Source organism: Ictalurus punctatus, chromosome 4 (assembly GCF_001660625.3).
Source record: "Ictalurus punctatus breed USDA103 chromosome 4, Coco_2.0, whole genome shotgun sequence".
NCBI classification, from domain to species: Eukaryota; Metazoa; Chordata; class Actinopteri; order Siluriformes; family Ictaluridae; genus Ictalurus; species Ictalurus punctatus.
Window position 1 is genome coordinate 8,664,435 of NC_071284.1, and position 21,786 is coordinate 8,686,220.

Sequence of the window (21,786 nt, forward strand, 5' to 3'; positions counted from 1 at the left end):
TCGAGCGACTGTTCTGTCAAATCATAACGAAATGATTGATTTCATTAATTCCGTGTCGGTTTAGTAACCGATCATGTGCTGATGCGTTAATAGGAGCATGGATAAATGTATGAATTCTGTCAGATCGGTGGTGCACGGAATTATGACGTAATAATATAATTCCGAGAAAACGGAAGTCCAATGCTGAGAGGTGTGCGTAATCAGACTAGGAGTTTAGCACTACTAGGAAAGAGGGAGGATGAGTGGGGCTCATGTATTCAGATATTCATTCATGTGTGTGTGTGTGTGTGTGTGTGTGTGTGTGTGTGTGTGAGAGAGAGAGAGAGAGAGAGAGAGAGAGAGAGAGAGTACCTGTCATCGTAGCAGAAATCAGCGCCCAGTGTGTTGACATACAGGACCAGAGCCACAGCGCTACACACCAAATCTGCAATCATCTCTCCCCCAAAAACAAGACCAAAAGAACAGCAAGCAGAGCAAACCAAGACACAAGCCGACAGGGTTAATGGATCCCCTCTATCAGTTCAGTATTTGCGCTTCCTGTCTTCAGGGGGAAAAAGGAAAATCAGAGCAGAAAATCCGCGTCTCCATGGCTGAAGCGCGTAATCCCGGCGTGCTGCTCTTAGCCCATGATGAGTATGACCAGCACAGCTTTGATCCACAGTGTGAGCCGCGGACGCGCGCAGTGTTTACAGGAAGACAAGCTGCTCTCTCTCGCGCTTCTCCTTCCAGTCGGAGTGTTTGTGTAGTGTAGTGCTGCATGGTGGACGCCGAATAAACGTCGCAACTGAGCCGCGTGTGGTCGGTGTGAGCAGTGCGCATGCGCCCGGTACCTCCCCCGCGCGCGTCTCCCTCTCCCGGGCAGAATTAAAGACAGAAGGCACCGATTTCAGCAAGCCAGAAGGAGTTCGAGCAATCATATCACTGAACACACGAGTGATTAGAAAACATCAAGAGACTCCTTTAATTCGTTCAAGTCACAATATTTGGGGGATGTGTGCCAAGTGTTTCTGCATTCTCAGAAAATAAATAAATTAATTAAAGTTTACTATACTTGCCCTTTCTTTGATACTGCTCAAGAGGTCACATTTTTGTACCTTTTACCTAGGTCCATGTGCAGTACTGTGCAAAAGGCTTAGGCACATGCAAAAGCTGTAAAGCCAGGATCTCTTCAAAAATAGTCAAATTAAATGTTTGTACTCACTATAAAGAGTAGTAAACAGTAGTAAATGAAGCAAAGTCAACGTGTAGTGTGAAGACCCTTTGCTAAAAACAAACAAGCAAACAACAATTGTAGTCTCAGGTAGAATTAGTGCAGTTTTATAAGGAAATGACCTGTAAGTTTTATTGAGCATCTTGCAGAACAAAGCCACGTTTCTTCTGGAGACTTTGACTGTCACAGGTTCTTAGTATTTTTGCAGAAAATCCAGTAGCATTTATTGTGTGTGTGTGTGTGTGTGTGTGTGTGTGTGTATAAACATTTAAGTTTATGTTGGAAAACTAACGCTTGGAAATCTAAAATGTTTTTGTACTGACTCGATAATGTAGGAGTCCTAAAATCTAAAATTTCAAAATGTTTGTGGTTATAACATGCATTTCAAGGGATTAAAAGTCCCAAGTGTCTCCTTAAATTGCTTATATCCATCTATGCAGGTTGTGTAAAAGATACTCAAGTTTGTGGTCTGCGGTTCCATGTTAATCTAACTTTAATCCAGGGATTCAGCAAATTAAAACACAGGGGCACATGGTGGCTTAGTGGTTAGCATGTTCGCCTCACACCTCCACCGGTTGGGGGTTTGATTCCCACTGTGGCCATGTGGGCATTCCAGGTACTCTGGTTTCCTCCCCCAGTCCAAAGACATGCATGGAAGGCTGATTGGCATGTCTAAACTGTCAGTAGTGTGTGAGTGTTTATGTGATTGTGCCCTGCAATGGATTGGCACCCTGTCCAGGGTGTGCCCGATGCTCCAGGTTCCCCGTGACCCTGAAAAAGAGTAAGCGGTATAGAAGACTGATGGATGGACATTGTAAACACAATGAAATTGATCTGCACTTCAGATCTTATCTAGTTTAAACTCATAACCTGGTGTGTTTCTGAACAGAGATTTGAACTTGTCCACTACTAAATTACACTGTAAGTGGGCATATTTCTTTACATTTATGTCATTTTAACAGACATCCTTATCCAGACTGACATTTATCTCATTTATACAACTGAGCAGTTGAGGGTTAAGGGCCTTGTTCAAGCAGTAGCAGCTTGATTTTCCAATCTGTAGTCCAACATCACTAGCACAGAGCTACCACGGAGCTACCACTCCCCCTTACATGTATAAAATGGCATTATTATTAGCATTACATGTCCTTGTATACATGAAAATGTTTTCCCATAGGCTTTAGGTTTTAAATATATTTTGAATAATCAGCTCTGCAGTCAAATACTGACGTGTTTGTCTTTTAGCGGGTGCATAAAGTGTATATTTGATTTGCAAATAAGTGATATGCAGTGAAGTCAGGTGTTTCTACCACAAAGCTACAGTCTTTGTGAAATTGTTGTAATAGTTTCTAATAACTGAAAACATAGTATTCATGTACAGCAATGGTCATCAACCCTGTTCCTAGAGATCTACCTTCCCGAAGACTTTAGCTCCAACCATAATCGTGCCCACCTGACCATCCACTTATCGCCTTAAGATGTTCTTGATCAACTAAAACGTGTGTTAGATTTTGGTTAAAGTTGAAACCCGCAGGATGGTAGATCTCAAGCAAGAGGGTTGGTGACCACTGATATAGAGGATTCATATAAGCCAGGTTCATAGTTTTCTTTAGACTGTAATCAGTGTCATTGACAAGCTACATTGCAAAACATCCACTGAAGGGCAAACCAAAAAGATCACATTTTCTTTCACAGATTCCAACTAATCATTTCTGATACATACAAGTTTTCTGCTGTTTTTACCTGAAAAAAAAATGTTTAAAAAAATAAAGAAAGAATGAAAGAATAAACTTAAAGTTGAAAAAAGAAGAAGAAGAAAATATGGGGAGGAGAAAGAGAAACCACGAGAGAATTAATCTTGGAGTTGCTACAGAGACAAAGAATGCAGTACGGTCCAGTGAATATTGATGCATTCCTGTTTCAATAGCCCGAGCCAGTCCACTGAAGCAGGCCTCAATGTAGCTATTCACAGGACAACTGAACACTATGATGTAATCTATTTGAGCTATTAATTAAAGTGAGCACTGTAACTAGGCCCTATTCCTTGCTTCACTGTAAGCCATCCATATGTGGATGCCTCCTGTAGTGAAATACCCTTCAGGTCTGCCCTCAGTGCATGGTTCTACTGCAAGGAAAGTGGGTGTTTATTTTGAGTCGGTTAGTAGTGTGTGTGTGTGTGTGTGTGTGTGTTTTGCTCCATCCAGACTGCAGAGCTAAATTGAAAATATATCCATGTGCATGTCTCTGACAACAACGTCAAATTCATATTTATCATGTAAACGAGTGTAATTGTAATCAGGTTGGAATTTCCAGAAGAATGTATTTATTTTAACATTTGTTCGAAATTGCTTTTGCTAAAAGAAACGTTGCTACTTTACATTACGGCTGCAGTGAACTTCTGATGTCTGCAATACAGTGTGCATTGCAAGATTAATATTACATGGATACTATAAAATATGTAAAAACCAAGAGGCACTTATTTCAGGGAATGTAAACAGCTTTAAAGATACAGATCAAATTGTGCCAGTCATTACAAGACATTGAGCTTAGTATGTAACATATTCAATTGGACAGTGTTTCAGATTTGCTGCATATCTAAAGTTAACATTGTGATAATTGAATAAAAACGTTTGTAGAATTTAGACATAAAATTTACTACAGTTGGACATTTTTGATATGATATGAAAGGCATTTTATGTAATCTAGTTCTTTAAGGGATTGCTTACTGTATATAAGTGCATGTATAAGATTTATCAGATAGTTAAATACCTCAGAAATATGCAATGTGTTCTATAGACTAGGTAAATGCAGTGGTGATTGAAAATTTGTGAACCCTTTAGAATTTTCTATATTTTTGCAAAAATATGACCTAAAACATCATTAGATGTTCTCATTAGATGTTCCTCAAAAGAAGTATTCAAAGTGGATAAAGAGAACCGAATTAAATAAATAAGGCAAAAATATTATACTTGGTCACTTAATTATTGAGGAAAATAATCCAATATTACATATCTGTGAGTTGCAGAAGTATGTGAACCTTTGCTTTCAGTATCTGATGTGACCCTCTTGTGTAGCAATAACTGCAACTAAACGTTTGCGGTAACTGTTGATCGGTCCTGCACATAGGCTTGGAGGAATTTTAGCCCGGTCCTCAGTACAGAACAACTTTAACTCTGGGATGTTGGTGGGTTTCCTCAATGAACTGATTGCTTCAGGTCCTTCCACAACATTTCTATTGGATTATGGTCAAGACTTTGACTTGGCCATTTCAAAACATTAACTTTATTCTTATTTAACCGTTCTTTGGTAGAACGACTTGTGTGCTTAGGGTCATTGTCTTGCTGCATGACCCACTTTCTCTTGAGATTCAGTTTATAGACAGATGTCCTGCCATTTTCCTTTAAAATTCACTGGTATATTACAGAATTCATTGTTCCATCAATGATGGCAAGTCATCCTGGCACAGATGCAGCAAATCACACCCACCACCTGTTTCACATACGGGATAAGGTTCACCTGTTTCACACCTGATACTACCACTACCATGTTTCACAAATGGAATAAGGTTCTTATGCTGGAATGCAGTGTTTTCCTTTCTCCAAACACAGTGCTTCTCATTTAAACCAAAAAGTTCTACTTTGGTCTCATCCCTCACCAAAACATTTTTACATTAGCCTTCTGGCTTGTCCACATGTTCTTTAGCAAACAGCAGAAGGGCAGCAGTGTTTTTTTTGGAGAGAAATGGCTTTCTCCTTGCAACCCTGAAATGCACACCGTAGTTGTTCAGTGTTCTCCTGGTGGTGGACTCATGAACATTAACATTAGCCAATGTGAGAGGTCTTCACTTGCTTAGAAGTTACCCTGGGTTGCTTTGTGACCTTGCAGGCTATTACAGGTGTTGCTCTTGGACTTTGCTGGTCGACCACTCCTGAGGAGAGTAACAATGGTCTTAAATTTCCTCCATTTGTACACAATCTGACTGTGGATTGGTGGAGTACAATCTCTTTAGAGATGGTTTTGTAACCAGCCTGGTGAGCATCAGCAGCTTTTTCTGAGGTCTTCAGAAATCTTCTTTGTTCAACACATGATGCACAAACATGTCCTGTGAAGATCAGACTTTAATAAATTTGTGGTCTTTAAATAAAACAGGGTGCTCACTCACACTTGATTGAAGACATTGCATCCCATTGATTGAAAACACTTGACTCTAATTTCACCTTCAAATTAACTGCTAATCCTAGAGGTTCACATATTTTTGCCTCTCACAGATATGAAATATTAGATAATTTTCCTCAATAATAAATGTCCAAGTATATACCCAAACAAAAATATAATATTTTTGTATCATGTGTTTAATTGGGTGCTCTTTGTCTACTTTTAGGACTTGGACTAGGATTCTGGTGATGTTTTTGGTGAAGTTATGCAGATATATGGGAAATTCTAAACACAAACTTTCAAGCACTACTGTAATCAGTCTCTTTGAGTGAGTTATTACTATCCCCTGCTGAGCTCTGCTTCAGCTCCACTATGCTTATAGTCTCTGAATTATGACATTGTTTTCTGTCCTGCTTTTCCCTGGGTGCTAGAGTTGTGGCCGCTCTGGACCAGCTTCACACCCACATGATTGTTCCAACTCTGGCTGAAATCATGTATTCAGTCAGGGATATGCACTGTGACATCTACTGTTTTAGAGTTAGGCCTTAATTTTTTTCCATCTCAGAGGTATGGTACGAGTGAATGTGAGTGGGATAATTAATGGTGCAGGCCCATGGCTTGGGGCCTGAATGACTGTTGTATAGAAATGAAGCAGGAGAACTGCAAATGTCAAAATGACCTATAGATGAAGTTGAATTTTGATAGCTACTATGAGAGACCAGTTTAATTTTGTCAGTAAACCAAACAGGAATGATCTCTTCTTGTATTGCTAACCTGACATGGTCATGAAGGTTTCTCTCCATTTCTCTCCAAGGATGCCATTGAGATGCTTGTTTGGCCACTTGTCATCTTGAGATTGGACTACTGCAGCTAGCTCCTGGCAGGTCTTTCCCGGTACGCCCTGTAGCTGAACAAGAATACAGCTCTATGACTTGTTTTCTTCTCAAGTTCTCTCACATCACACCACTGCGGTGTCCCCTCTACTGGCTTCCTGTAGCTGCCTGCATCAGATTTAAAACACTGATTCTTGCCTAGTAGAGATAGTAACCGTATACAAATGCATTTTTTTGGAATGAACAGATATGCTCTAAACAGATGCAAATACAGATATATATTCTAGGTGTGTTTTTTTTTTTTAAAGAAAAATTGATAGAGCGATCATCAGGGTGGAGACTACAGTATAGGTGTGCATTGGGACTGTAATCTAATGGGACACAACAAAAAAGCGAGCAGTCAGATATACAGATTGTGGGACAAAGAAAGCTCACACTTATTAACAGGAACATTCAATGCTATGTTATGCAATTATAACAGCTTTAGTTTTTCTCTGGTCAGGGTTGCAATGGTTTAAATTAATCTACTAGTTTGTTTATATTTTGGGAAATAGTACCAAATAAATTCCTAAGGAAATGAGGCAGGTACAAAGAAAATAATAACTGTGAAAGATAGATTAAAATAGTGGATATAGTTGAGACCAATTATGCACTCAAATGATGCATCTGAGGTCAAGGAACTGTCAGAGCATGTATTCACAAACCATGCTGAGAGTTTTTTCCCCAGGTTTTTCCAAACAACTCTCTTCTGGTTTAGACTATGCCTTCTTTCAGTACAGACACAGATAGTATCATTGCGTTACACCCCTATTGCGTACAAAGCCAAAGACTTATCATACCCCACAACATCACGTTCCCTTAGAGCCTCTAGCATGATTTAACTTGATCCACCATCTCTCAAGACACCAGGAAGACATTCGTCAAGATTCTTCTCTGTACTATCACCCAGGTGGTGGAATGAACTTCCCCTGGCTATCTGAACAGCTAATATACTGTCCTCAAAGACTGAAGATCTATCTCTTCACCAAGCACTAATTTAAAATAAATAAATAAATGGATAAATTCAACTTGTACTGTTTTTGTTGCTGTACTAACTCATTGCACTAACTCCTCTCTAAGTGAGTTTAGTTTGATTGTATTTTTAGATCCTGATCTATTTGCACTAGCATAAGGATATGTTTTTGATGGAGACTACAAAGCACTTCCGTAAGTCTCTCTGGAAAAGGATGTCTGCCGAACATTGTAAATCTAATCTATTAGTTTGGACTGATCAGGGCTGACTAACAGGGTTGGAAGGGTTACTTTAAAAAGGTATTCTGTTAGAGCTACAAATTACTTCATAAAAAAACTGTAACACAATCCAAGTATCACAATATGAAAGTAATGTAATCTGATAATTTTTGGATTACTTCAAGGCCACATACATAAAGAAAGTCAAGAGAAAAGCAAGATGATCTAAAATACTTTTTATTTAGAGCTTATTTTAGAGCTCTGTTTGACAGTGTACACAACAGCACTTCACCTTCGCGTATTTGCTGAGAGTTGGCTAATGGTTGAGAGGCAGGAATTTGGCCAATAGTTACTGCAAGCTTTTTATGAACGACAAATTGGTGTGTGAGAAGGTGGGAATTACAGAGGGGGGTTAAAGCAATACAAACATGCACACACATGATGCAGTATTGGACCATAAGCACATCATAATGAAACTAAAGCTGAATCCCAGACATTTTCTCAAATTTAGGCTGCTGACTAATCGTAAATTTTTGTGTCATATTGTAGAGCAAAGGTTATGGGTCATTTAAAAAAAAACAACATATGTTCAAGACCTGCATGTACAAAATCATTTTGGACCATCAGTGGAAAAATATGAGACATTTCTGCTTGGGCTTGATTTGTTGTGGCTAATGGTGAACAGCCGTGAGGGAGGCGACTCTCTCATTTGTCAAATGCATGCAGCTGAAAACACTTTCTCAGCAGGTCTGTATCAGGTGGATGCTATTAAATCCCATTCTCATTTTTTAGCATTGAAGTGGTAATAGAAAAAGACTGGTCACTGATGGATAGATCGAGCGAATGGTTAGAGTAGCGTATTCATCATCATGAGAATGGGAGCAGTGACGTAGTCATTAATAATGCTCACACCCTGTATATTTCTCCAAAGTGCTGTTGGTGTTTGTGAGTGCTGGGCTGCTAAAGAGGTAATAAAAGAGGCTGTGTGGTTTAATACAGTCATATTAGCTTCTTAGAACCATGCTGAGTGGATTTACAGATTGCATAATGCATTTTAGCACTATATAAACGGACAAGCAATAAACACTCCAAAACCTGAATGGTGTACATTTAATCAGGGTTATGAGAGGAGAATTAAGCAACATTTTTTGTAATAATGCCAGGCTTAGCTGAGTGTCTGGCCCCCTTCCAGAGCTAAACGGAGAGTACTGAAATTGCCTCGCATTAAAAAATGAGGTGACCTTTAAAGAGAAGAGGTTAAGAACTGTGATGATGTTAATATACAATCCAGAAGTGAGAACATTTAAAGATGCAACTTCACAATCATATTCATTATTTAAAGACAAGAAGCTTTCTATTTAATTAAAAATCACAATTACAAGTGGGGTATATTTGAGCGTGGTAGTTCAGTAGTCAGCGAGTTACTTTTATTTCACTCTGGGACATCTGCTGTCCTTCACACCATGTTGGAGACAGATATTCAACTCATTCCAGCCTTTCAGACAGAACAAGCAATTTAATATTATTTCTCCAAATGGCCACATGGGGATCGATTCATCATAAAATACCAAAAAAAAAATTGTGTTGAAAAACAATCATGCTGGAAAATGAGCTCTTGCGAGAAATTCTCAAATCAAAACCAAAATGAAATTTGACAAACCTGGATTCCATGAGCCACGGATAAATAAGCCAGAGAATCCACATCCACCATCGATCAAAGAGGCCATCCAATCATTAGGGTCTGTAATGGAGAAGGAGAGAGTTCTCTGTTTGGGCCATATCCATTTGAGTCACTCTCGATTATATGAGCTGAGCCAATGTGTTTCATGCCCATAAAGCTCAAAGAATCAATATTTTCCGCTTCACTACCTGCACCTGCACACATTTGCTACGCATCAGAAGAGGTCAAGGTTTCCAGGAAAGGTGGGAAGCCTTGAAACCTCTGATTACTCACAGGGGAGAGATGAGGAAAAGTAATATGGAAAGTAGTAGTAGTAGTATGTTTTGCATAACCTGTATGAGAACAACAAATTTCTTCCCTCAATAGTGTTTAAGACTATTATTTAAGACTTGGTCATGTTCAAGGGGAAAAAAATACCAAGTCTTAAATAAGAGTCATGAACAGATGTTTTATTCTGCTGCTCAGTTTTATTACAAAAAATAATAATAATCATGAACTCTTCTAGAAGGTATGGCTTACATTTCTTTTATAAGAAATCTTTAAAAATATTTATTGTGCCAGGATCTTACATGTTTTTTTAACGATTCATTTATTTTCACTTGTGTATTTTACACAAATCCTTCATTTCCAAGATGTTATTCATATGATTCATTTACTTCAACATGATGTTTTATTTTCATGATTAATTTATTTTTGCATATGATTGATACTTCATATATTTTCCACGTCATTTTACACGATTCCTTTATTTTCATTCACTTGCAATTTTTACGTGATTCCTTTATTTTCATTCACTTGTCATTTTTACACAATTAGTTTTCATCCATCCATCCATTTTTCATACCACTTATCTTACACAGGGCAGTCTGGAGCCAATCCTAGGGACCTCAGGGCACAATGTGGGGAACACCCTGGACAGGGTGCCAACCCATCACAGGGCACAAGCGCACACACTCATACAATACAGACAATTTGGAAATGCCAATCAGCCTACAACGCATGTCTTTGGACTGAGGGAGGCAGCCGTAGTATCCAGAAGAAACCCTCGAATCACGGGGAGAACATGCAAACCCAGCTCACAGGATAGAAGCAGGAATCCAGTGCCAACTCCGGAGGTGCGAGGCAAATGTGCTAACCACTAAGACCACAATTAGTGTGATTTTTTTTCTTTCATTTTTTTTCTTTTGTTTTTCTGCATGGTTCATTTATTATCATGTGATCACATGACAAATTTACTTACAATTTTTTTCAGGGTATAACATGTTGAAAACTTGTTGCAACATCATTCATTCATTCATTCATTCATTCATTCATCTTTAACAAACACTTGATCCTGGTCAGGGTTGTTGTAGCCTATTCCAGGAACATTCCCTTAGTGCAAAGTGGGAATACAGGCTGCTTTACACACTCATTCACACTTACAGGCAATTTAGAAACCTCAGTCCACCTTGGAGGTGGAAGGAAACCAGAGAACCAGATAATTTTTTTTTTTTTTTTTTTAGAAAAAGTTCTTAGAACCCAGAAAAACCCCACACAGACACAAGCAGAACATGTGAAACTCCACATAAACTGTAACCTGAGCTCAGGATCGAACCAGAGACATTACTCACTGCACCACTCTGCCACCCTTGCGTGCTAACATACTGCATTATAAATCATTTTACATTTTGAATGATTCCTTAGACACCTTAGCAATGATAACAAGAACACCGGAGCCTGCTGTATTAGCCTTGGAAACAGGATAGTTCTTCATTAATATCCCGCCATGAATAAAACATTATTCTAAATCCAAGCGTCTACACTATATCGTTTGTATTTGGAAAACGTTTTCCTTTTTTTTTTGATGAGTTTTATCTGGCACAAGAAAGAGTTCTCATACAAAAACACAGGCCTCAAAAGATTCATATACTTAAACTTCTCTTTTAAGTGTGTATTTGGATAAGATGTTAGATTAGATTTTGGAGTAGGCTGTCATCAGTCTGAACTGCTTCATTCATTCATTCCTTTTCCTTCTTTCCCTTCTGGCTTCCTTCCGTCAGTCGGCTATTCCTTGGTTTATTTATTTCATTGATTCCTGATACTGTTGTGGACTCACATTCCCTCGATCTCCTGAATATTTTAAGCCTTCTTGCTGTTTATGTTATTCTGATGCAGGATTGTGGTTTTCTCCCCAATCAGTCATAGACAGGACAGGGTCAATAACTGTCATTGAAAGGCTTGGATAGCAGTCTGAATCAGGTTCGGTTTACATCCAGCCACCTCTGCCTACTTAATTTACATAATGAAATGATCCTGCCCAAGTAGTTCCACTGCACAGGGAAAGCTTGCTGCATTTAATGCTGCTAAAGATAAACAGTCTAGTCTTACATTGTTAATGTCAACGTAAACATGCATTTATTTAATCCATCCCTATCTATGTTGTTTCAGCAGTTATATAAATGCAATTTGGTCTGCAGTAAATTTCATTTCTTCAGTTCATCGTGAACCTGTGAGTGATGGGCGATCTGTCGCTTATCTCCGTGCTGTGCTCAGCGTTCGTCTGTTCTGAACGCGTTGCACTGGAGAATAGCACAGTTAGCAGGAACACTCTATTCTTTGAAAATCTTTTTAAAGGTGGATAGAAAACGATGGAGGTGGTAGCTGGGCTGTTTTGCTAAAAGGCAACCTGATAATATTTAGTAAAGCATTTAGTAAAACTAACACACTCTTTTGAGGATGAGTCTGTGTGTTCTACCTTTCGAAACAGTTTGTATTTGATGTTGTAGCAGTGCAATTGTTCCCATTTTATGATCTGTCGAATGTAGTTAGTTAAACCATAAAAATGTGGATAATCTGCAAGATAAGGGCTAGTATTCCATAAGTTTTCTTGACTGCGTGCTGAGCATTCCTGTGTTGTGAACGTTTTGCAGGACAGAGATATTTCTACAACACTCTATTATTCATATCATATTATCCAACCCAGTTGAGAGCTAAATCGCCTTGAGGAATTTGCACATTATCATGTGTTGGCGTGGGTAAGTTCTCATCGTGTGCCTTTTCATACCAGTCAGCACTAAAAAAGTGTTGAAAACTACCAGCCAAAAAAAAAAGAAAAGAAAAAAGCGATATGCATTGTTTACATTATCGACACACTGCCAATCCTGAAAGAAAAGTATAATAAAGGCAACTGAAATGTTTCTGGCTACAGGTCTTTAATGAAAGTTCCTGCTGTGAGAGATGCAGCAGCATTAGGTTGCGGTAAGTTTCGTGCCATTTTGAAGCCGAGAAGCGTGTGATGGGAATCCCAGCTGATTTGAGCTAACGCGTCTGGCAGAAAGCTGAATCATCCTTTAAAGCTCAGAGACAAGCTCAAGCTTGCCACTCCTCGCAACTCAATACCCACTTACAGCAGACAGCATGTAGGACAGTCATGAGGCCATTCCTAAAACAACAGCATTTACTCTGAAAGTAAAGTAGCTGCCCAAGACTGAGATGCCTAAGAATTGTGCGAGGTATGAATATATATATATATATATATATATATATATATATATATATATATATATATATATATATATATATATATTTATATATATATATATATATATATATATATATATATATATATATATATATGTATATATACGTATATATATACACATACAGTATCTCACAAAAGTGAGTACACCCCTCATATTTTTGTAAATATTTGATTATATCTTTTCATGTGACAACACTGAAGAAATGACACTTTGCTACAATGTAAAGTAGTGAGTGTACAGCTTGTATAACAGTGTAAATTTGCCGTGCGCTCAAAATAACTCAACACACATCCATTAATGTCTAAACCGCTGGCAACAAAAGTGAGTACACCAATAAGTGAAAATGTGCATATTGGGCCCGATTAACCTTTTTTCCTCCCTGGTGTCATGTGACTTGTTAGTGTTACAAGGTCTCAGGTGTGAATGTGGAGCAGGTGTGTTAAATTTGGTGTCATCGTTATATAATTATATGTATACAATTCCCATGTATCTGGTCATATTCTATACAGAGTAATATTGCAGTATTAAAATCTTACAAATGATCACTGCAGTTGTAATTGTTTTATAAATATGTGTCATGCATAAAAAAGAGTTCGGTGCATTTTTATTTGCGACAATCCACAAATGATATAGACACAAGCAGTGTTCACTGAGGTTTTGTTATAGAAGCCCAGGAAGGAAGCCGGAGATGGAAGTAGTATACATGAGCTCCCTGAGACAGGATATGGGAGAATTCTTGAAAGGGATGGAGATTTAGAAGGGGGTGCTTATCCTCTTCGGTCCTACTGCAGGAAGTACGGTTAGAAGATCAAATGCACACTTGTTTTTAGTAGTGCCATAATTTAGAGAACTGTTACCATTTTTTTTTAAACCATTAGCATTAAATACATTTTTAATAAAGCAACATTAAATCTACTCAGTTTTCCTAAAAGTTTTTTCACCCAGGTCCTGAAAAAGTTCTCATATTGTTACATGTTTTGTCTTAAATAAAGATTCCTTTTAAGATTGAGTAAAACAATTCACTGATGCACAAGAATTTTTTTTTATATGAATATATCCTTAAATCTAATGATAGACTACTTAATCAGTGAATTCACGACATGCTTTATCACAACCTACATACAACTCCTGGTAAAAGACGATAGAATCACCACACTTAGAGGATGTTCACCCGGCTTTTTTAATTCGTAGCAAATAAACAAGACACAGATATGACACAAAGCAATTTTTGTTTAATAGCTGAACATTCCGGCATCATGAAACATACCTCAAACAAATTAAATTCAATTGTTTCAATTAATGGCATATTTTTTCCAGATCAAGTTGAGGAAAAAAATTATGGAATCATCAATTAGTATTTTGTTGCTCCTCCTCAGGTTTTTATGACAGCCTGAATTCTTTGAGGCATGGACTTCACTAATGAAAAACAATATTCTCCATCAAGCTGGTTCCTCCAGCACACGTCAAAAGCTTGTGGACCTAGTTTCAGGCTTCTGTGTATAATTCTTAGGGCCCATAAATAAGCTCTGCCTTGTGAATAAGGTGTGGTACACAAGAAATTACAGCAGGAAAATACATGTATGTAGTGGAAATATGGTACAGGATCTTTTAGTTATCTTTCAGTGCATGTCTTTTGGACTGGGAGATGAAACCGGAGTATGCAGAAGAAACCCCTAAAGCACAGGGAGAACATTCAAACTCTGCATGCTCTGGGCAGAGGCAGGATTCAAACCCCCAACCTCAGACAGACAAGGCAAACATGCTAACCACTAAGACAACCACGTTCTGTATTTTTACAAATCCATGTATTTTTAACATCAGAAAAATAAGTTAGCTCCTGATATCACTTTATAGCAACTATAAACAGTCATTTCCCTGTTCAGTCTCTCTTTCTCTTGGAATTGAGAAGACAAAATAATACAGATTTTGATGTTACCTGGAAACCACAAAGCACAAAGCTGTGCTGGTAAAACAAAGAAACGGCTTTCGCTATGCTGAGTTTCAAAGTGCTGACAATAGAGACTCCTTCTAAAATGCGAAATAAACATCTCTTCATAGAAACCTTCACCATATCAGTAATTATATACTTTTTACAACTCTTTTTTGTTATTCCTGATTGTGGAGTAATTGTGCTATAATTATGTAATAAGCTGTATTGTATAAGCTATGTGTGTTATGTTAACCATCCAGGAATAAGCACTTGGAATTGGAAAATATTTCAGAAAAATAAATAGAAAATGATTCAACCTTCTGACCAATCAGAATCGTGAACCTGACAGCATTGTGTACTTGTATAATAGGAAGTGGAATTATAACAGGCTGTCAAATTGCATGTTCGTGTTGCTGCCTACTCATGCTGATTATGTATAAGAGTTAAATAACCTTGATGTGAACTCTGTGTTCTGTAGCAGTCTTTAAGTACTTTTATGAGGATAAAAGTACTTAACATACATGCCGACTTAATTTAACACCGTGGATCTAATGGTAGGCATACAAAGTATACGATAGGAATGAGAGGTATCACAGAGACACAGCAGCAAACAAAGGCAGAGAGTCAGAGAGAAAGATGTGGTTCGATCGGGTGTGCAGTGTTCTGACATAAACAGCAGGTGTTGAAAGTAATGATGTGGTGTGGGAGAGGAGTGAGCTGTGTGCCCTGAATCTTGGTCTGACATGGTTTGTAGAAACAACATCAAAAAAATTTTGACATTCCTCTGTTAATTTTTTTATTTAAAAAAAAAAAAGTGAATTGGAGAGAGAGAGAGAGAGAGAGAGAGAGAGAGAGTGACACAGTGCTACTTTGCCAGAGTAATAGCAAAAGAGTAAATTGTTAAAACAGGAAATGATTAGAGAGGGGGTAGTTTTTTTTTTTTTTTTAGTTCCTTGTCAATCTATCCAACCAGGTACAGGGCAGCATTAAGCCCTGCTGAGGATGCCGTGCTGAATTGCTCCTACAACTGGTGACTTATAAATGACCTTCCCGAGAGCGATTCTACTGAGACAATTACAGTATATGAGAAAATAACTACAGAAGATCTTTTTCCTCTGCCATATGAGTTTGTACATACAGCTCTTTACATCATTCCAATCTTCCATTTTTACATTATTTAATATCGAATGCATACACATACTTATTTGTCTTAATTCAGAATTCATATTGTGTGAATGTCCAGGTTATTTGTAAACAGTGTGTGTGTGTGTAACTGCACTAACTACACTGTAGATTCAGTCATTTATTTTTAGTGTACAGGCAGGAGTGTGGAGGCTGGCTTTACTGTCTGAATTCTAATGGGACGGAGCCTTGCCCTGCATATTAACAAGATTTCTGTCTCTCTTTCTTTATGTCTCTCTCTCTCTCTCTCTCTCTCTCTCTCTCTCTCTCTCTCTCTCTCTCTCTCTCTCTCTCTCTCTCTCTCTCTCTCTGTGTGTGTGTGTGTGTGTGTGTGTGTGTCTGTGTGTGTCTGCCTGTCTATCTCTTTTTTTCACTTTCTCTCTTTTTTCCTCCATTTCTTCCTGCTGTGAGGTGACAACAATGACAGTGGCAGTGACAGAGGGCTTAGTCACTGGTGCACTGAAATACTGTGTGTGTGTGTGTGTGTGTGTGTGTGTGTGTGTGTGTGTGTGTGTGTCTGTCTGTCTGTTGATATGAGTATATAGTTATACATATTCTGTACATAAATGTAGTAAATGAACAGGACATCTGTCCTGTCCTGTCCTGTCCAATTTGGAAATGACAGGTTTCTCTAGAAACTTTGTGTATTTGTGTATTAAGCTTATTACATCTACTATCAGCGGGGCATGGTGGCTTAGTGATTAGCAGGTTTGCCTCGCACTTTTGTGGTTGGGGGTTGAAATCGCACTTCCACTCTATGTGTGTGGAGTTTGCATGTTCTCCCTGTGCTTTAGGGGTTTCCTCTGGGTACTCCGATTTCCTCCCCAGTCCAAAGACGTGTGTTGTAGGTTGATTGGCATTTCCAAATTCTCTATAGTGTGTAAATGTGTGTGTGTGTGTGTGTGTGTGTGTGTGTGTGTGTGTGTGTGTGTGTGATTGTACCCTGCAATGGGTTGGCAACCTATCCAGGGTGTCCCATGCCTTGTGCATTGGGACAGGCTCCAGGCTCCCCAGTGACCCAAGCTCCCCCATGATAAGCTGTACAGAAAATGGATGGATGGATGGATGGATGGATGGATCTACTACCATTACTGAAGTACAATCAACCATCATATAGTGTGTTGAGACACTGAAAGCCTTTATAAAAGTGTCACTGCATCCTGGCATTGATTTTGCATGGCGCTTGAACGGTACTGGAGGGGTGGACAAGATTCTTCCAAAAGATATTCCCTCAGTTGGTGTTTGGATAATAGTGGTGAACAGTGCATTCTAAAACATCGTTCCAAAATCTCACATAGGTCTGCAGTTGGATTAAGATCTGGTGACTGTGAATGGCATAGAATATGATTTACATAATTTTCATACTCATTAAACCATTCAGTGAGCCCTTGTGTCTTGTGAATGTGGGCGGGGTCAAGCTGGAAGCGACCACTCCCATCATGATGGAAATATTTCATAGGATTAAGGCTACAGATGAAAAAGAGTCTGTTTGTGCTATTTTAAAATAAATCAAGAACCTTTGTCAATATCTACTTTATATTGGAAATTGCAAAGGAATAGACCCTTTTTCACATGACGTCACGCAACGTCCGTTCTGACTCAAAGCAGTGTATGGTTACTTCCGCCAGCATATGGAGTTTACCCAGTCTATACGTCTAGATGATGTACAGTGACTTGCAGACAAATTTTCACTTACAACACATTCATTGAGCAGTACCGGTTTGATTATGAAGGTAAGCATTTTTGCATTGTCCAGCCCAGCTTACGTTAGTGAAGGAGTTAGGATAACGGTAGTTGTTAGATTTCGCTTCTGCAAATAGAAAGTCTTTAAGACCTTATTCTTGATTCATTTACTATAATACAGACCGCAAACCCTTATTGCAATCGCGTTTCCATATTACTGATGTTAGCTATAGATTGTGCATTGTTAGATAAAAGTCAGTAATGTATCCATGTTGTGCCCTTTCGCCAAAACATTGCATTGGAATACAGTTTTGAATGAAATTTAGCTTTGATTAAGAGGCAGTTATTCTAAAGTGCCAGGATAGGTGATCGATTATACATTAATATAAAAATTAAACACTTGTTAACACTTGTTTGCAAACTTGTGGCTACATTGTCTACTTTCCCATCCAAGGCACTTACACGTTAAAGAAAGGAAAATTGGAAATGATCATTAATATTATCAAAAGAATCAAAATGTTAGAACTCATAAATACGTAAACATTATTATTCTAAATAATAATTCTAATAATTCTATTCATTGTTTCGTGTTGTTAGATAGCACGTTCCTGCATTCTCCTGAAATATCCAGCGAGCGTAAGGTCAAACGGAAATATACACTGCTTTGCGGAAAGGCAGACGTTTTCTGACGTCGTTTTGAAAAGGGACTATGTATCTACGTCCATCATGGACATATTGCTTTTAAATATGTCACTTGGGTTCAGTTATGTGTTCTGAAGTGTTGTCTTGGTTAAAAAACTGTTCAATGTGGAATTAAGTGACTTTAATTGGATGAATGAACCTTTTACAGCAGTAAATTCTCAGTAATGATTATGTATTTATGCTCCTACTATTGAGTAATGCACACACTGAATCTGGGCAATGCTGTGCTCATAATCTTGGACTGTGCTCCCGGTAAAATACCATAAAACCACACCTTGCTTTAAAACATGATGTGGATTGATGGAGTATTTATGAAACCACATTCAAGTCCCTAGATAGAATTCCAAGGTTTTTTTTTGTGTGTGTGTGTTTATACATAGCTGTACTGCAGTGAAATGGCTTATTGTACCCTTTTAACATTTGGTTCATGGCCACTGCCAGGCAGGCTCCTAAAACAGATTGTAACTTTCAAATAAAATAAAATATTGCACCTAACTTATTTTGTCAGCACTGCCTATGTGACACAGTTACCAATAAACACATACACTTAAACCTTATTCACACTAAGTGCTTTGAGTTACTATGGAGTAGGTGAACAGAGGTATGGTGGTCCGTAAATGCATTTTAGCAAACCAATCACACATCAGAAAATGCAACAAAAAACCCCAGCAAATTCAGAAATACATCAAAAGAAAGGGTATGGTCCTACTGAACATTGCATATTTCCAATCGGACACTGCGGATGACTATAACAATGAAAAACAACTGTTCATTTTCAGTCTCTTATCTAGCAAGTCTAGAGAAAATGATTTCGTATGTAAGCTATGTTATTATAGTGAGGAATTCTTGCTTCTGAATAACCCAGCTTCCTTTAGGCAGGTTTTCACAGTAAACACATACTCATATTCATACTGTGCAAAATTGACAGCCTAGCTAAAATAACATCAAATAAATGCCTTTGATAAAATAATCATAAATAAAAGCATCAGTAGATTCATTTAGTGAGCCCTGTTATTTCCTCTATAATTTGAACCCCCCCAACCGTCCATAATCTCTCAGACTCATGCATATTGAAGCCAATGAGCAATGAGTACGTATGTGATGTTCACTAAGGACCTTGCATTATCCATCCATCCATTCATTTTCCATACCACTTATCCTACTATTGTCTTTGGACTGGGGGAAGGAAACCGGAGTACCCAGAGGAAACCGCCAAAGCACAGGGAGAACATACAAACTCCGTGCACACAGGGCAGAGAAGGGGTTTAAAACACCCAACCCCCAAGCTATAGTGTTTTTACATTTGTGATATTATTTTGGTTTTGGCTCTTGTGTTTTTTTGGTTTGTTAATGTGTTCTGCACTTACAGGCCATCATGCAGAGAAAGTTAAACAGATAACGAGGCCCTCTTCTTCAAACAATGCAAGTTGTACTAGTAAAAAATAAATATTTATTAGCACTATTTATATGTGGGATTAATCTTTCTTTCTGTTCGACAATTGTGCAAGCATGCATTTTCTAAATACAGCACATGAAGTCATCTAAGAACATGAAGGTCCATCCATCTTCTACTGCTTACTCCTTCTTCAGGGTTGAGGGGGAACCTGGAGCCAATCCCAGGAAGCATTGGGGTACACCCTGGACAGGGTGCCAGTCCATCGCAGGGCACAATCACATACACACTCACATACCCATTCATACACTACAGACACTTTAGACACACCAATCAGCCTACCATGCCTGTCTTTGGACTGGGGGAGGAAACCGGAGTAAGAACATGAAGGTGATGAAGATATTTCATGTCTGTTTACATTATCTTGACATGATGTACCATATGCGTCTATTATGTACAAAGCAGCTGTAAGAACAACCGTGATACAGCAAGTTACTATATTTATTCTTTTGGTATAAGGCTGAAAACATCTCGGCTGTTCACGACTATGCATTTAATAATGTTATAATAACAGCATGGTAGAAAGACACTCAAGATGTGAAAGTGGTGAGTTTCAAGACAGAAAGATTAAATCTCTGGAAATCTCTGCGCAGCCATGCATTCTGTCAGAAATAATGGCCATCGAAAAGGCTAAGCTCTGAAGTACAGTCAAACTCTTCAGGTTTATGTAATATGTCGGCTGGTTATAATACTGTCTGGTGGACAAACAATCTCCCTGGTCCCTGGTTCAGTACTAAATGTGAGGTCTGGTCTATTTGTCCGTGTGAAATGGCTTTTGTGTAGGCAGTAGTTCCACACAGTAGGTATGTCAGCTGATGGGCATAAAAGTTAGGAATGGAGAACATGGAGGAAAATATTTGGATTGGTCATACTGATTGATAATATTTTGACAGCCTTCAACAACATAATCTCTTTCTCCATAACCCTAGGCCATGACTGCTTCCACTCTGCACAAGCAAGATATACACACACCCACACTGAATCATACATCATAAACATGGTTGAAATATGCTTTTTATTTCCAGTTCCTGTTTTGGTCAACCACACAATTTGTGTGTGTATATCCATCTAAAAACTTTTCACCACTCGTCTGATTCTGTTAGAAAACCATATTGCTGAATACTCAATATAACGAACTGTTCAGGCCTTTGACACTGTAAACATATAGACAATTCTGTCTATCAGAATGACAAACATGAGACTGTGTGAATGCAAATGGCAAATAAACAGTCTGAAAATTTGGTTTCTGTCTCATTTCTAAGACAATGATGTGACGGCAATGAAAACAGGGTGGTAGATCATTTTCAGATGGAAGCAATGACATGACAGTGCTGGAGTGCATGAGCGTGGCCAATGTGAGGCTCGAACTGCGATTTCGAGCAGGTTTTCCATGGTGAGGTCATACTGCCTGGCTACAGGTCTACACCATGCTTAATAAAGAGATGAAAGACAGCCATGTGTTTGCTTTTAATTCCGCTTTAAAACTAGAAGAGAACTCTTAGGGCCTTCAAGGACTTTAAGATTTATGGGAACATGGGTATGTACACATCTTCCGTTTGCTCGTCTGTAATTTTTATTTCATTTCAGCATCATAGACTTATCATGTCTGTTATATTTAATCTTTGGAACAACTAGTCTTGTTTCTTTTTAGCTGGACGGAAGAGTTTTGGATTTGTGGGTGTAGAAGCCCTTAATGATTGGAATATTCTATTCCAAGCTACTTGTAGAAGAATATGGCTTAATCTACCATGAGGGTTAATCTGACAGCTGCGAGGAACAAGTCAATACACATTCAAGGTGAATTCAAGCCTGTGGTCCAAAGTACATCCTACACACCAAAGAGTAAATAAAAAACAGTGTACTGATGTTTTTTGAGATTCTGAGGATGTACAGTAACATCATGCTAATGCTATCATTAAATCCTCAATACTACAATAGTTTTATGAGAATTAAAAAAACAAAGTACACAAGCAAGACGGCGCCCTCGCCTCGCTACTCACTTCCCGCACCAAGCTTGGGAGAGTTTGCCAAATAACACACAGACACACAAAGTTCAATTGGCAAGATGTCTCATTTATTCCAAGAAAGGCAGAGTATATATCATGCTTGACATACAACAGAGACAATGGGTTAACTATTGATTAGCTAGGTGGAAGCTAAGCATATTTGCATAAAACAGGAATAATATCAATGTAGGACAGGAACA

The 21,786-nt window shown here is 38.4% G+C and overlaps 1 protein-coding gene across 9 annotated transcripts in view; it reads right to left on the reverse strand.

Annotated features, from left to right (window-relative positions):
• tmtc2b (transmembrane O-mannosyltransferase targeting cadherins 2b) overlaps positions 1-802 on the reverse strand; it is a 108,786-nt gene extending 107,984 nt beyond the window's left edge. For all 9 annotated transcript variants that reach the window (XR_008393863.1, XR_008393864.1, XR_008393865.1 and 6 more), the window contains exon 1: positions 352-802. Coding sequence is in view for 4 of the 9 variants with exons in the window: in XM_017466493.3 (XP_017321982.1) it covers positions 352-434 (83 nt within the window). In the remaining 5 variants the exon portion in view is untranslated. The remainder of the gene's footprint in view (positions 1-351) is intronic.
• Positions 803-21,786: the final 20,984 nt, after the last annotated feature.